The sequence below is a fragment of the Rhinopithecus bieti genome, unplaced genomic scaffold (genome assembly GCF_001698545.2).
Source record: "Rhinopithecus bieti isolate Rb0 unplaced genomic scaffold, ASM169854v2 scaffold_18504, whole genome shotgun sequence".
NCBI lineage: Eukaryota > Metazoa > Chordata > Mammalia > Primates > Cercopithecidae > Rhinopithecus > Rhinopithecus bieti.
In genome coordinates, this window is record NW_016809260.1 from 769,642 (window position 1) to 784,972 (window position 15,331).

The 15,331-nt window shown below is 36.1% G+C and overlaps 1 protein-coding gene across 1 annotated transcript in view; it reads right to left on the reverse strand.

The window, feature by feature from the left end:
- Positions 1-1,780: 1,780 nt before the first annotated feature.
- COMMD10 (COMM domain containing 10) overlaps positions 1,781-15,331 on the reverse strand; it is a 74,286-nt gene continuing 60,735 nt past the window's right edge. The window contains exon 5 of the mRNA XM_017888986.1: positions 1,781-1,942. Coding sequence (XP_017744475.1) covers positions 1,781-1,942 — 162 coding nt within the window. The remainder of the gene's footprint in view (positions 1,943-15,331) is intronic.

The window sequence follows — 15,331 nt, forward strand, 5'->3', positions numbered from 1 at the left end:
CTCAGTTCACAGAAGAAATAAAAGGGACTTTCCAGGCTCTTTTTCCCCTCCCTAATTTCCAGTAAGGATATATATGAAAAATATAATAAAAAAAGGGGGGGGGAGTGAATGCAAGGAACAAGGGAAGAGGTAATAATTTCATCAGGAAATAGTGAGAACTTTGAATTAAAACAAATGGATTGATTTCTTTATTTTAGCTAGAAACAAAACAGTTTTATTGATGATGATAGTAGCAGCCAGCATTTATTGAGCACATGCTGTACTACTGGGCACTGGACTAAACACTTTACATATTCTAGGTATTTAGTCTTCATAAACATTGTGTGGATAGATAGATACTAGTACCTATATTTTACAGATAAAGAAACTGAGAATCAAGGATTAAGTAATTTGCCAAAGGTTACACTACACTAAACTGCAGAGCACACAGTAGTCTCCCTGCCCATGGTGGGAGGATACATTCCAAAACTCCCAGTGGAGGCCTGAAACCATGGATAGTACTGAACCCAATATATACTGTTTTTTTCCCATATACACAAACCTAAGATAAAGTCTAATTTATAAATTAGGCACTGTAAGAGATTAACAACAGTCATAATAGAACAACCATAACAACATAGTGTAATAAAGTTATGTGGACGTAGTCTCTTTCTCTCATCTTACTGTACTGTACTCACCTATTTCAAACAGCAGTGGGTAACTGAAACTACGGAAAGTGAAACTGCAGATAAAGGGAAACCACTAGACATACTCTAACAGCTTGACTCTAACCACTAAGTTCATATTACTTTCCAGCGAAAATCTGTGAAATAAAATGATACTTTTGAAACACTGTAATAAACTAATACATTATACATAAGACTCAAGTCAACTGCACAGAATTTTATTGTCATATAACCTGGGCTAGGTACTTCTGAAAGAAGCCAGAAACGTGCATAATAGAATGAATAGTGAAAGTTTTAACAAAAAAGTAATAATATTCCCATTCTTCAATTCCTGTTATTAATAATAACATTTCTTCCATTATTCTATTATCGCATTCAGTCACTGTAATCTCCTTCCTCAGATATTCTCTAATACCTCATTTTCAATTCTATTTTGTCTGAAGATGAGATAGTCTTATCTACTTAGGAGGAAAAAGTCACTCCCCCTTTTCTATCTTAAAAGACAATTACAATATAAAATATGATAAAAAGCTCTTGTCATATCTGAAAGACGTATTTCCCTATATGTTGCAGTAACAAAAACTATTTCATGGCAATGCTTTGATCTTTAATAATCATGTTCAAGTTGTTCTGAAATTAATAATAAAGTAAAAATCACCCTGTGGTATAAAAAAAAAATTCTATTTCTCAAAAGCTGGGATTTAAACACATGCAAGCATACTACACTACTACACACACAAAAATACAATTCAGGTCTCCATCATATTTATTGTTCCAGGCACCAGCTGGACAACAAACAATATTCCCTCTACCACATATATTCAGCTTAAAACATGAAACACTCAGGAATATTCTCAAATACCTAAAACATTAAAATCATAATTTTATGTGGTCTTCACCATTTTTTTTTCACTGCAGAATTTAAAAGAAGACATTATGAAATGTTTTTGCATGAAAGGTACTTTGCAAGATAAGCTATTTCTTGAGATAAATAACAGTGATATTTAAATCTGACATCAAAATCTATCAAAAAAGATCCACTTATTAATAATTGTTTAACTGAATTATGTTTAAAATTTAAATCCAGAGAGCAAAGACTGCTAAGAATAAAAAGTTTAAGTCCCAACAAACAAAATACATCCTTTTAATGGGATACCATTTCTTACCTTTGAATCTTCATTGTTCACTCCGAGTTGTAACACAGCTTGAGGAGATTTTAGTTTTGCTTGAGCAGAGTGAGCCATCTGAAGGTTAAGTTGCCATCCAACCGTCTCTAGCTTTAAAAGACAGGTGTAGATTTGAATCAGATGGTACAGAAGGAAGAAAACAGTCAACTTTAAGCAAATCTCCACTCTGCAGGAATGTGTCTGGGTAGGCTGGGCTTCATAGAAAGTCAGTTCCAGGGCTCCTTTAACCTACATAATCTGCGAATTCTCCCTTTGGGCTTACTAGATTGGCCTCCTGCCACGCCTGTCAAATTTAACAGCAAAAGTCATCTTTAAATATACTCTATTCTAAAAATAAAAAATTCTAATACCAAGCAGTGAAATACATTAAAAGAGCCAATGGTTTTTAAATATTAAATAGTAAATTACTATTTTAAAATAGTATTTTTTAAAACTAATGGTTTTAAATAGTTACAAATTTCAACTAGTAAATAGCATAAATTGGTGAAAAGCACTTTAATGACTTCCCATCATCTTTCAAAAACCTTTGCATTAGGTACTATACAGGTAAAATTTGCTTTTTTTCTTTTAATTTAGAGGGAAACTAAAGTATCCAGATGGTAAGAGGTTCACACTTTTAGATACAATGAGATTGAAATAGGCAGAGAACTCATATCTACTACCTAGCAAGTGTTACGCAACAGACTATCATACTTTCCAAGGTACTCTTACTATCGTTCCCAGTTGTAACAGAAACTAATCAGAACATTTCCTTTGAATTTATTAGTTAACACAACAGCAAAATTTTAATCAAGTAAGACACAAATAGTAAAGGAAGACTAAGGCAGAGAAACTTTTCTTATAAAGTACTAAGGAGCACAGATGTGGCTTTATACTGAACTTCAGCAGCTTATTGGTGCCTCCAGCTTCAAAAGTTTAAAGTTTTAGATTTAATTTCCTGTAAATCTCAAGTATCAATATTTAGGGAAGTTTTGTGAAACGCAATTGTCATATGCCTCTGAGAACACGACCCTAATAATAGATTTAGTAAAACTACCTTAACAATACTGGGTAAGAATGGCAGGCTCACAACAATTTTTCCTTGACTAGAATACTAATCACTTAATTTGAAAGACTGTTCAACAGCTAGAATCACAGCAGTGACTCAAAGCCAAGTTGGAAAGAGAGCAATGAAAGTATTATCTATTTGAGAGAGGATGTGATGAGAAAATAAAGATACAGTTCTGTTCCTTCTGGCACCAAACCTTTTAGAGGTTATGGGTAAAAAGAAGGAAGATGTTGTAGCGATATAATCTATAATATCTCTATAATACCTAATACAAAATCAATTTAATGGTACATGTTAAGTAAGGATTCTTTATACACTGATCTTTAACACTGATTACAGTAAGCACAGTCTCTGATACCAGCCTGACACTATTATCAAGTCCCATGCAATAGACTCTCCAATAAAATAGGAATAAATGTCATAACCATTCTCATATATTAAAAAAGCATTGGCATACATGTCATCTTAATTGAAAAGCACATTCCAGGTATTTATATTGACCTGTAAAATGTTGCACTTACCTTATTTAATTGATCCTATCCCTCTCCATTAGGCACTTAACATAACTAATGAAGAGAAATATTAAGTGAATAAATTAAAGCGCACACCCTACCATGCTCAGGCCTTGATATTAACTAATGTGTGCTTAAGCACTGCATAGAGATGATGCAGACAAATTCAAAAGAATCCTGAATTTGAAGCTTATGATTTGGTTCACGCTTAAACTATCACTAGCTATGTGACCGTGGCTAAGCCACATCTTTCAAGATCTCAATTTCCTCATACAAAATGGAACTCAATCCATTTGAACTACCTACTTTTCTGGGTTACTAATAATATCCAATAACATGCACACTTAAAGGATTTTGGCAACTATAAAGTAGTATAAATATAAGGCATTTTGGTCACCTAATTTGTTCTATAATATCTTCTAAATATTTTTCAAATATTTTCCAAAATTCATGACTGATTTCAGACTCTCATCATCCACATATTCCCAGACTATCACAATAGTCTTCTAACTGGGCTACCTGCCTCCTATAGAACCTCATCCCATCATCCCACTTCCCTTCTTAAAAGTCTCCAATGGCTCCTTACTACCTACAAAATAAAATCCAAACTCTTAAGTCCTAAGTCTAGTATACAAAACCCCTCAGGACGTGATAACAACCTTTCCAGTCCTATGTTCTAAAACATATTCCTAATTATCTACAGTTTAGCCACAGTGAACCAAATAAGATTCCCAGAACACACTACGCTGTTTCACATATCTCTTCTTTGGCTCCAATGTCACCTCCTCTGTTATTTTTTCCTTTCCCTTCCCTCTGTAGTCTGCTACTCTGTTCCCTCAGCACTCTACATCTTTCTCTATTAACATTTAGATCAGTTTATTGCAATAATTTGTCTACATGTCTATCTCCTCAGAGTAGAGTGTAATCTCCATTAGGAGACAGTTGGAGTCTTATTCACCCTTATATCCTTGTGACCTATAACAGCCTCTAACAGAGTCAACATTAAAGATTCCTCTCAGACAAGTGATCAATCACATAACATACACAAACTTTCAAGGAGAAGTATTCACACGAAAATGAATGTATGAAAGAGGAAGAAAAAAAAGTTGTATTTCCACTTGGCTATGGCTTTGGTAGGAGGCAGGATTGCAACCTATAGAGCTAATATTTGGTTGGTTCTTCACATACACATACATACATACACACACACACACACACACACACACACACACACATACACCCCACCTGTCACACATACAATATTATCTGCAGGCCAAAGCATGTCCAGAAATCCTTTTTATAATGAGTAAACATTACCCTAGCTTTCATTTGGTTTGCTAAATGGCAGCTGAGTGTGGGCTGTGAAGTTCCATACTAACTGACCTTATGCAAGTTACATATACTATTCACCTCTTTGAGCCTCAGTTTTCTCATCTGCAAAATAGAGACAATAATATCTGCCTCACTAAGTTGTAAAGGGTTAAATGGTGCATTGTCAAATATTGAGTTTGTGGCACCTCCTTTCCCAATTTCTCCAATTAGGTGTTCTGTCCAATCTGTATATTCTTTCCCCAACTAGATAAGTGTGTATTTATAATATTGCCATGAGTTAGCCTTCCTTGTTGATATTATAAATTGTCTTTGGAAAATACAACTTAAAATATATATCATCACACAAGAAACTATCAAGTATTTTGATTTTAAAAGTACAAACAAAATTGCATATTTTAAACACATTTAGAATGTTATTATATTCATTTTAGAAGATTATTAAAAGTCATCTGTCAAAAGATACAACTCTAATTTTAAAAGTTACTAACTAGAGATAGGTACACAAAGGCTAGCCTGCAAACCTCATGTTAATCAAGACTGTGTTACTCATTCACAAAACTTCTTAGCTATGTGGTTAGAAAAAAGGATAAATTAGAGTCACCACTTAAATATTTTGGGTCGCAGACTATTTGATAACTGAATGAAAAGTATAGAAATTTATCTCAGAAAAGTACATACACATTCACTAATTTTGGATAACTGCATCAAATTTTGAAAGACTTATTTACTACCCACTCCCTAAGTAGAACCAAGTAAACAATTTCTAGATTAGAGTTTCTTCGACTTCAACTAACAGTAAGAATGACTGACATAACAAATGTCCAGAAGACAGGGAAGCAGGGTCAATAAATTGACAAACTGTATTCTCAGTCCCTGGATAACAGAAAACTAATAAGTGAACTGCGCCACTACTTGCCTTGCTTTATTTTCTTAGGGCTTTTTACCATCTATCATAACATATAGTATTTATTTGTTTGTTGACTACCACTTAAGATTCTAAACTCCTTGAGAACAAAGTTTTTTGTTCTTTTTATCAGTGCTATATCGGAGCACTTAGAATAATGCCCAGCACACAGTAGGCACATTCTACATCTATCTGTAGAGTTGAATTGAAATAAAGAGTATGCACAAGGAAGGTAATTTTTAAAAGTCATAATTTTAGGTGTTCATGGATTGGCTTTCTTAATTTCCAGAGCCTTTTCTACTAAATTTTGTCATTGAAAAATATTTGTTCCATGGCCACATGACAGAGTAATAAAGAAAGTAAATAAAATTGCTGACCTCGTATGTGTTTGTGCATGCATACACCCACACATAAAGTTTCACAGAAGAGGCTGAGATCTGAGAACGGACAGACTGCCTGCTCAAGTGGGTCCCTGACCCCTGAGTAGCCTCACTGGGAGACATTCCCCACTAGGTGCAGACCGACATCCCACACCTCACACAGCGGGGTACACCCCTGAGACGAAGCCTCCAGAGCAAGAATCAGACAGGAACACTCGCTGTTCAGCAATATTCTATCTTCTGCAGCCTCTGCTGCTGATAACCAGGCAAACAGGGTCTGGAGTGGACCTCAAGCAAACTCCAACAGACCTATAGCTGAGGGGCCTGACTGTAGCGTTACGCTACCTGACTTCAAACTATACTACAAGGCTACAGTAACCAAAACAGCATGGTACTGGTACCAAAACAGAGATATAGACCAATGGAACAGAACAGAGTCCTCAGAAATAATACCACACATCTACAGCCATCTGATCTTTGACAAACCTGAGAGAAACAAGAAATGGGGAAAGGATTCCCTATTTAATAAATGGTGCTGGGAAAATTGGCTAGCCATAAGTAGAAAGCTGAAACTGGATCCTTTCCTTACCCCTTATACGAAGATTAATTCAAGATGGATTAGAGACTTAAATGTTAGACCTAATACCATAAAAACCCTAGAAGAAAATCTAGGTAGTACCATTCAGGACATAGGCATGGGCAAGGACTTCATGTCTAAAACACCAAAAGCAACGGCAGCAAAAGCCAAAATTGACAAATGGGATCTAATTAAACTAAAGAGCTTCTGCACAGCAAAAGAAACTACCATCAGAGTGAACAGGCAACCTACAGAATGGGAGAAAATTTTTGCAATCTACTCATCTGACAAAGGGCTAATATCCAGAATCTACAAAGAACTCAAACAAATATACAAGAAAAAAACAAACAACCCCATCAAAAAGTGGGCAAAGGATATGAACAGACATTTCTCAAAAGAAGACATTCATACAGCCAACAGACACATGAAAAAATGCTCATCATCACTCGCCATCAGAGAAATGCAAATCAAAACCACAATGAGATACCATCTCACACCAGTTAGAATGGCAATCATTCAAAAGTCAGGAAACAACAGGTGCTGGAGAGGATGTGGAGAAATAGGAACACTTTTACACTGTTGGTGGGACTGTAAACTAGTTCAACCAATGTGGAAAACAGTATGGCGATTCCTCAAGGATCTAGAACTAGAAATACCATATGACCCAGCCATCCCATTACTGGGTATATACCCAAAGGATTATAAATCATGCTGCTATAAAGACACATGCACACGTATGTTTATTGTGGCACTATTCACAAAAGCAAAGACTTGGAATCAACTCAAATGCCCATCAGTGACAGACTGGATTAAGAAAAAGTGGCACGTATACACCATGGAATACTATGCAGTCATAAAAAGGGATGAGTTTGTGTCCTTTGTAGGGACATAGATGCAGCTGGAAACCATCATTCTCAGCCAACTATTGCAAGAACAGAAAACCATGTTCTCACTCATAGGTCGGAATTGAACAATGAGATTACTTGGACTCGGGAAGGGGAACATCACACACCAAGGCCTATTATGGGGAGGAGGGAGGGGGGAGGGATGACACTGGGCGTTATACCTGATGTAAATGACGAGTTGACGAGTGCTGATGAGTTGATGGGTGCAGCACACCAACATGGCACAAGTATACATATGTAACAAACCTGCACGTTGTGCACATGTACCCTAGAACCTAAAGTATAATAATAATACAAAAAAAAAAGAAATGCTCTATAGGTACAAATTAGATATAACATGACAACAGTTGTAAAATTTTTAAAGTGAAAATGATTTCATCTTTTTGATGCATAATATGTACACATATATAGCCATAATAATGCAATATAAAATATTTCCTGAACATGAACCTTATTTCTTATTCTTTGCAAATTTACGATTACTAAAAAAAAAAAAAGTTTCACAGAAAATAATCAGTATTCAGAAAGCTTAAATGAAGAGAAAATATAGAAAGGATAACTAGTATTACAACCTAATACTTTATAGCTACATAATGCAATTTAAAAACCTCTTTTCAATGAAAAAAGAAGACAAAGAAAACTAACAACCCTGTGAAATAGGTAACACTTATTATCCCCATTTTACAGATTAAAAAGGTAAAACAAATGTAAACAATGGGTGAACCGGGATAAAGAATATATGGGGCTTCCTTACATCATTACTGCAACTTTTCTGTAAGTTTAAAATTCTATCAAAATCAAAAGTTACAAGTTCAGTCAGGTGAGAATCATCAGTAGATACTGAATCAAAGTGGAGAAAGTCTCATGTGGAATTTTATGTTTACATAGTCAAAAAGTATCTACCCACGATTGCTCTTTATTTATAAAACAATAGAGTAGTAATACAGTGGAGAACCTCACCTTACCCAAGGGTTCAAAATTAACATTACCAAAAAGTAGCTAATGAACATCTAGTACCTGTAGGTGTGATATTCTGCAAAAGTCACAATGTCACTTACACAGTATTCTAATCAAAAAATCAGAATCTACATCTGATCATGAAGAAACAACAGACAAATTAAAATTGAGGGATACCCCATAAAATAAGTGGCATGTATACTTCAGAAATATCAATGTCCTAAAAGCTAAGGGAATAAGGAATTCCTTACATTGTTTACAATATTTTATTATACATTCTATTTGTCAGGTCTATAGTAGGCATTGGCAATATAAACAAGATACAGTTACTCTGCTAAGGTGAAAAATCTTATACCATTTAATTATTCCTGAGACTCATAACTAAGCAAATAAGACAATCACCAACATTTTAGTTACATGTGAAATAAAATTCAGTATAGAGTTTTGCCTTCAGTTAGCTAATTATATTTGCTTCTATTTAAAATAAAACTCTACCCTGTGTATATCATACCAGTGAACTATATTAATGTAATTTGTTTTATTATTTCATATTCAAATTTAAATCTGAGGGTCCTTACACTTTAATGTTCTAGGTTTAAATATGATCAAAATAATATAAAACACAGGAAAGAAAGCCACTAATATTTATAATGGTTTTCAACCCATGCCAAAACTGTTAACACAATAGTTAGGCATCTCACTTACATTACCTTTTACCTGAGAATGTTACTAAAATGTCAGCTCAAAATATTATAATTTCAATATAATCTTAAATTCTTACAATTGCTCTGTAAACCAAAATTCTAAGCACATCTCATATTAGCCAAAATTACTATATTAACTCTTTTTTTTGAGAGAGAGTCTCACCCTGTCACCCAGGCTGGAATGCAGTGGCGTGATCTCAGCTCACTGCCACCTCCACCTCCAGCATTCAAACGATTCTCCTGCCTCAGCCTCCCCAGTAGCTAGGATTACAGGCACACGTCACAACACCTGGGTAATTTTTGTATCTTTAAGTAGAGATGGGGGTTTCACCATGTTAGTCAGGCTGGTCTTGAACTCCTGACCTTGTGATCCGCCCACCTCGGCCTCCCAAAGTGCTGGGATTACAGGCATCAGCCACCGCACCCAGTCACATTAACTCTTTAAAATGGGAAAAGAAAATGTAAAGTTACCAGTCAAATTTTACCAGTAACTCTCTAAAACAGTAGCATTAAAGTTTTGGACTATGTCCCACAGCAAGAATACTTTTATGCTGCAAACTGATACACATACACAAAAGTTTCACAAAACAATTTTTATCTAGAGCAGTGTTCTCTGATAATCTCTGTTATGTTTCTCTTCTTTTTTTTTTAAATGCTATTTCAGAAACCTTTAAATTGATTTCATTACCCACTAATAGAACAGGTCATCTACAGTTTGAAAAACAATGCTTAGAAATACTGAATGAGTTGTAAAAACTATGTATGTGTGAATATTCATGAAAGTTATTTATTATAATAAATCATAAAAACATAAAGTTAGAGCCAAAACTACTAAATCTGAAAACATCATCTATGTTATTTTGTTATAATCCACCATTTATTTTATAACTGCCAAATGCCATAAGCGGAAATTCTATATATGTATAGTTCATTACACAAACTACAGCCATACCTCAGAGATATCACAGGTTCAGTTTTCTGACCACTGCAATAAAGCCAAAATAAAATGAGTCACATAAATTTTTTGGTTTACACTATGCTGTAGTCTATTAAATGCACAAGAGCATTATGTCTTTAAAAATACACCCCTGAATTTAAAAACTTCATTGCTAAAAAACACTAACAATCATCTAAGCCCTTAGTGAGTCATAATCTTTTTGCTGGCTGAGGGTCTTATCTCAAGGTTGATGGCTGCTGACTGATCAGGGTGGTGGCTACTGAAGATTGGGGTGGCTGTGACAACTTCTTAAAAGAAGACAGCAATGATGTTTCCTCACATCAAGTGACACTTTCATGAAAGAGTTCTCTGTAGCATGCAACGCTGCTTGACAGCATTTTATCCACAGAACTTTTTTCAAAATTGAAGTCAATCCTCTCAAACCATGCCACTGCATTATCGACTACATTTATTAATATTCTATATCTTTCTTGTCATTTCAACAATGTTTATAGCATCTTCACCAGGAGTAGATTCCATCTCAACCAATTTCATTGCTTATCCAGCAAGAAGCAACTCCTCATCCATTCAAGCTTTATCATGAGACTATAGCAAATCAGTTCCAGTTTCAGGCTCCACCTCTAATTCTAATTCTCTTGCTATTTCCATCACGTTTGCAATGACTTCCTCCACGAAATCTTGAACCTCTCAAAGTCATCCATGAAGGCTGGATCAACTTCTTCAAAACTTCTATTCTTGTTGATATTTTGACCTCCTCCCATGAATCACAAATGTTCTTAATGACATCTAGATAGAGAATCCTTTACAGAAGGTTTTCAACTTACTTTGCCAAGATCCATCACCATCCATAAGTAATCACTGTCTATGGCAGCTACAGCCTTACAAAGTGTATTTCTTAGGTAATAGACTTGAAAGTCAAAATTTTTCTTTGATCCATGGGCTGAAGAATGAATGTTGTGTTAAAAGGCTGGGAGAACAAAACAAAACAAAACATTAATCTCCCTGTACATCCTCATCAGAGCACACAGGTGACCAAGTGCACTGTCAACGAGCAGTCATATTTTGAAAGGAATGTTTTTTTCTGAGGAGTAGGTCTCAAAAGTAGTCTTAAAATATTCTGTGAACCATGCTGTAAACAGATATGTCATCCAGGCTTTGTTGTTCCATTTATAGGAAGAATAGACTTAGTATAATTCTCACTCTGGGATTTTTGAAATGGCAAATGAGCACTGGGTTCAACTTAAAGTCAATGGCCACATTAGCCCCTAACAAGGTAGTCAGTCTGTCCTTTGAAACTTTGAAGTCAGGTATTGACCTCTGTAGCTGCGAAAGTCTTAAGACAGCATCTTCTCCCAATAGAAGACTGTTTTGTCTCCACTGAAAATTTGCTCTTTAATGTAGCTACCTTCATCAGTGATCTCTGCTAGGTCTTCTAACTTGCTGTAGTTTCTACATCAGCACTTGCTGCTTCACCTTATACTTTTATGCTCTGGAGATGGCTTATTTCCTTAAGCCTCATGAATCAACTTCTGCTAGCTTCCTATTTTTCTTCTGCAGCTTCCTCACCTCTCTGAGCCTTCACGGAATTGAAGAAAATTAGGGCTTTCCTTTGAATTAGGCTTTGGATTAAGAAAACATTGTGGCTAATCTGATCTTCTATCCAGACCACTCAAATTTTCCTCTTATCAGCAAAAGGCTGTTTCACTTGCTTATTATTCATGTGTTCACTGAAGTGGCATTTTAATGTCTCTCAATAACTTTTACTTTGCATTTACAACTCGGCTAACCATTGGCACAAGAGGCCTGACTTTCAGCCAATCTCAGGTTTCAACACGCTTTCCTCACTAAGCTTAACCATTTCTAGCTTTTCATTTAAACTGAGAGATATGCAACATCTTTCTTTCACTTGCACACTTAAAGGCCATTGTAGGATTATTAACTGTCCTAATTTCAAAACTGTGTCTCAGGGAACAGGGAAGCCCAAAGAAAGGGAGAGAGACTGAGGAATGGCTGATTGGTGGAGCAGTCAGAACATACCCATTTATCAAGTAAGTTTACCATCTTATATGGGCATGGTTTGTGGCATCCCAAAACAATCACAACAGAAACATCAGAGATCACTGATCATAGATCACCATAACAGATATAACCATAGTAAAAAAAAAAGTCTGAAATATTGCAAGAAATACCAAAATGTGACACAGAGACACGAAGTGAGGTGGTCACAGGCCTTCAATTTGTGAAAAATGCAATATCGGGCCGGGCGCAGTGGCTCATGCCTGTAATCCCAGCACTTTGGGAGGCTGAGATGGGCAGATCACCTGAGCTCAGGAGTTCAAGACCAGCCTGGTTAATATGGCAAAAGCCCATCTCTACTAAAAATACAAAAAAAAAGTAACCAGGCATGGTGGCACATGCCTGTAATCCCAACTACTCTGGAAGCTGAGGCAGGTGAATCACTTGAACCTGGGAAGCAGAGGGTACAGTGAACTGAGATGGCGCCACTGCACTCCAGTCTGGGCGACAGAGCGGCAAGACTCTGTCCCAAAACAAAAACAAAAACAAAAAAAAACCAGTATCAGCAAAGTGAAATAAAATGAGGTATGCCTGTATATGCCACTATTTCTATCTAAGAAATGTAACAATTACAAAGTTGATTAAATGTTTAATATAAGAACATGAATAACTATTTATAACGCTAAGCTAAATCTTACTCCAAACATTTTTTCCTGACCTCATTGACTTCTTCCTGTTCAATCTACAGAAAATTCTCTACTTATAAAACAGTGTGTTCTGGTATCAAGTTTGCATCTAAAAAAAAAAACCCCTTCCCCAAACATCTAAAACCTCCAAACAAAACAAAAAAAAAAAAAAAAAAAAAAAAACAAACAAACAAACAAACCTATCTAAGAGCTCTATATAGAAAAAAGGCAAACTGATTTTGGAGAATCAAAACATAATGTAAGATAGCAAGATACCAAGAATTGAAACAAAATACCATGAAACCAAGTTACCCATGTTTTGTGACTCTGCCTTGAGGTAGTCACAGTCACTGGTCACTAAAGCAGTGGTTTGGGAGACAACCACAAATACGAGCTCGCCATCTTTGTGGGTGAAGGAACCAGACAAAGGAGCACAGGACAACAAGAACCTTCAGAGAGTAAGAGGGGAATCTCCGTAAGAGATGAAGGAACCCTCAAATTCTGTTTTTAATTTCAGCCCAGGTGTCTGGATGACGCCTACATTTAACAAAGACAAGTGGAAAACAGAAAGCAGCTTGCAGCTAAGACTTAAAGTACTGAAGGGAGATTTAAGTCACTAATCACAAAGGAATGGCAGATTGCAGTTTGAGACACACCAAGTTTACTGCCCTAAAAGCAAAATATCAGAGCAAAATAACAAAATCAAGAAAAGGGCCGGGCACAGGTGTTACGGGTAGTTAGGCATGAACAGGGTAGGAGAGGACTCTCTCCCACCCACTAGGAATGCTAGGTAAGGGTTTGGCAAATATTACGCTGCCTCTCTAAAAGTAATAAATCGGCAGCTGGCCCCAGGGAGAGGCCATTTCCTGATGGTCCTCACCTGTTGCACTGAAGTGTTAACTGAATGCAGAGACACCAAGGAGAAGCAACTTCCTGGGCATGAGCATTAAGAAACAAAATGGCAGAGTATGATCTGCAGGGGCACACCACCGGAAAAGGGAAAAAAGCCTCAGACGAGCATGCATACAACTTCCTAAAAACAAGACACATGCTCACCTGCCAAGTGTAGGGAGGGCACTGCATATATGGGCAGCCCACCCTAAGGGAGGATTCACAGGAAAGGGGTCAGCCTATCAAGTCCTAGGATGATAGTTAGCCACGACACTCGTTCTTCAAATTGCCCACTTGGGTCTCTTCCAAGTGTAAATTTCCTTTTTTTTCCCCTTCTCTAAAGCTTTTTAAATAAACTTCCACTCCTGCTCTGAAACTTGCCCTGGTATCTTTTTCTGCCTTATGCCCCTCGGTCATATTCTTTCTTCTGAAGGGGCAAGAACTGAGGTTACAGCAGACCCATAGATTCACCACTAATAACTTGGTGAATAACTTCCAATTGTAACTTAGTGGCTCATGCCTGTAATCCCAGCATTTTGGGAGGCTGAGGTGAGAGGATCGCTCGCTTGAGCACAGGAATTCAAGACCAGCCCGAACAACATACTGCGACTCCATCTCTACAAAAAAAATAGAAAAAATTAGCCGGGCACAATGGGGTATGCCTGTAGTCCCAGCTACTCAGGAGGCTGAAGTGGAAGGATCACTTGAGCCCAAGAGGTGGAGGCTGCAGTCAGCTATGATCAAACCACTGCACTCCAAGCTGAATAAGAGAGAGAGGCCCTGTCTCATGAAAAAAAAAAAAAAAAAATCAAGAACATAATATTCATATTGTCTAGAATATAATGCAAAATTAATCAATATAAGAAGAGCCAGACAAATGTGATCTAGCCTCAAAAGAAAACATAATCAATAAGTGTCAAACCCAATACAATCTACTGAAGTTTTCAGACAAGGATTATAAAGTAGCTACTATAACTACGTCCACTCAAGTAAATGAAATTGTTCATAAAAGATAGAAAATTCTGTCAGTAAAATAAAAATTACAGAAGAAAAGTAAAAACTTTAGAATTGAAAAATACAATACCTTAAATGTATAATTCATCAGGTTAGTTTAATAGCAAAATAAGATGACAGAAGAAAGACTCAATAAACTTGAAAATAGATAAAATGAAGTCCTTCAAGAAAAAAATGGAGAAAAAGTTTTCGTTTTTTGTTTAAATTTAAAGAATCTCAAGAAACTTTGGGACAATTTTAAAAGAAAAAAAATATGGGCAAACATAGTACCAGAATGAGAGAAAAGAAAGAGTGGAGGAGAAAAATATTTCAGGAAAAAATAATGACAGAAAACATCCCAAATACAGTGAAAAATATAAATTTACACATTTAAGAAGCTCAGAAAACCCCAATCATAGTAAACTGAAAGAAACTCCACACCCAGGTACCCCAGAGACAAGCGATTAGAAACCAAAAGTAAAGAAAAATACTTAAAAACACCAAGAGAAAAATGACATATAACACACAAAACTCATGTGAAGAACTACGAAGTTCCCATCAGAAACAACAGAATAAGAAAGACAATGGAAGGATTATCTTTAGAGTTCTACAAAAA